The sequence below is a fragment of the Eimeria mitis genome, genomic scaffold (assembly GCF_000499745.2).
Source record: "Eimeria mitis Houghton genomic scaffold, Emh_scaff1818, whole genome shotgun sequence".
Lineage (NCBI taxonomy): Eukaryota > Apicomplexa > Conoidasida > Eucoccidiorida > Eimeriidae > Eimeria > Eimeria mitis.
Genome location: NW_013570138.1, coordinates 4,096 through 5,010, shown reverse-complemented (window position 1 = coordinate 5,010; position 915 = coordinate 4,096). Strand labels below are relative to the sequence as shown.

At 62.2% G+C, this 915-nt stretch overlaps 1 protein-coding gene across 1 annotated transcript in view; it reads left to right on the top strand.

Annotated features, from left to right (window-relative positions):
- EMH_0044040 (AGC kinase, putative) overlaps positions 1-915 on the top strand; it is a gene marked incomplete at both ends in the record, with an annotated part of 4,097 nt that overhangs the window by 255 nt on the left and 2,927 nt on the right. Inside the window, one exon of the mRNA XM_013495913.1 lies at positions 3-574. Coding sequence (XP_013351367.1) covers positions 3-574 — 572 coding nt within the window. The remainder of the gene's footprint in view (positions 1-2; positions 575-915) is intronic.

Genomic DNA, 915 nt, shown 5'->3' with positions numbered 1-915 from the left:
AGCCCGACAGCAAACTGGAGTTGTCATGAGTGGCGATCCCCAGCCACCTCCTCCGCCCCGCAGCCGCAGCAGCAGCAGCAGCAGCAGCTGCAGCAGCAGCAGCACCGGCAGCAGCAGCAGCAGCAGCTGCAGCGCGCTAGCAGCGGAGGCTCGCTCCCCATCCACCGCCCCACCGCTCATGGGTTACTACGTCAGTTGCTGTGGCGGCAGCCGACGGGGCCGCCCCAGCAGCAGCAGCAGCAGCAACACCCGCAGCAGCAGCAGCAGCAGCAGCAGCAGCGGCCTTGCGTGTCTACAGTTCGTGTTGCAGCACAGAGCAGCAGCCTGCGCCGGCTGCTTGGTGACGGCGTGTGGTGTCTATGCAGGGGCCCCAGCCTCCCCCCTGCTGCTGCTGGGGGCCCCCGCCAGCCGCTGCAGCCTACGCGGGTCTGCATGCAGCAGCAGCGCGATAGAAGCCGCCGGGTGTATGTACACCTCAGCAGCAGCAAAGTTATTTGTATTAGCTGCTCAGACCCGCAGCAAGCCACCACAGGGTGGCTACTGTCTCGCGTGCTGCAGCACCTAGAAGAGAATGGTATGTGTTGCTGCTGCTGCTGCTGGTGCTGATGCTGCTGCTGCTGCTGCTGCTGATGCTGCTGCTGCTGCTGGTGCTGCTGCTGCTGCTGCTGCTGGTGTTGGTGATGCTGCTGCTGGTGCTGGTGATGCTGCTGCTGGTACTGCGGTGCTGCTTAGTGCTGCTATGGTGCTGCTGCTTGATGCATTGCGTGTGCTGCTGTCTGCTGCTTCTTTGCTGCTGCGGCGTTGCTATCTGCTGCTGCTATGCTGCTGCGGTGTTGCTGCCTGCTGCTGCTGTGCATGCACTTCTTGTTGTTGACGTGCTGCAGCAGCTTGCGTTTATTTTTTATATTTTTCTTC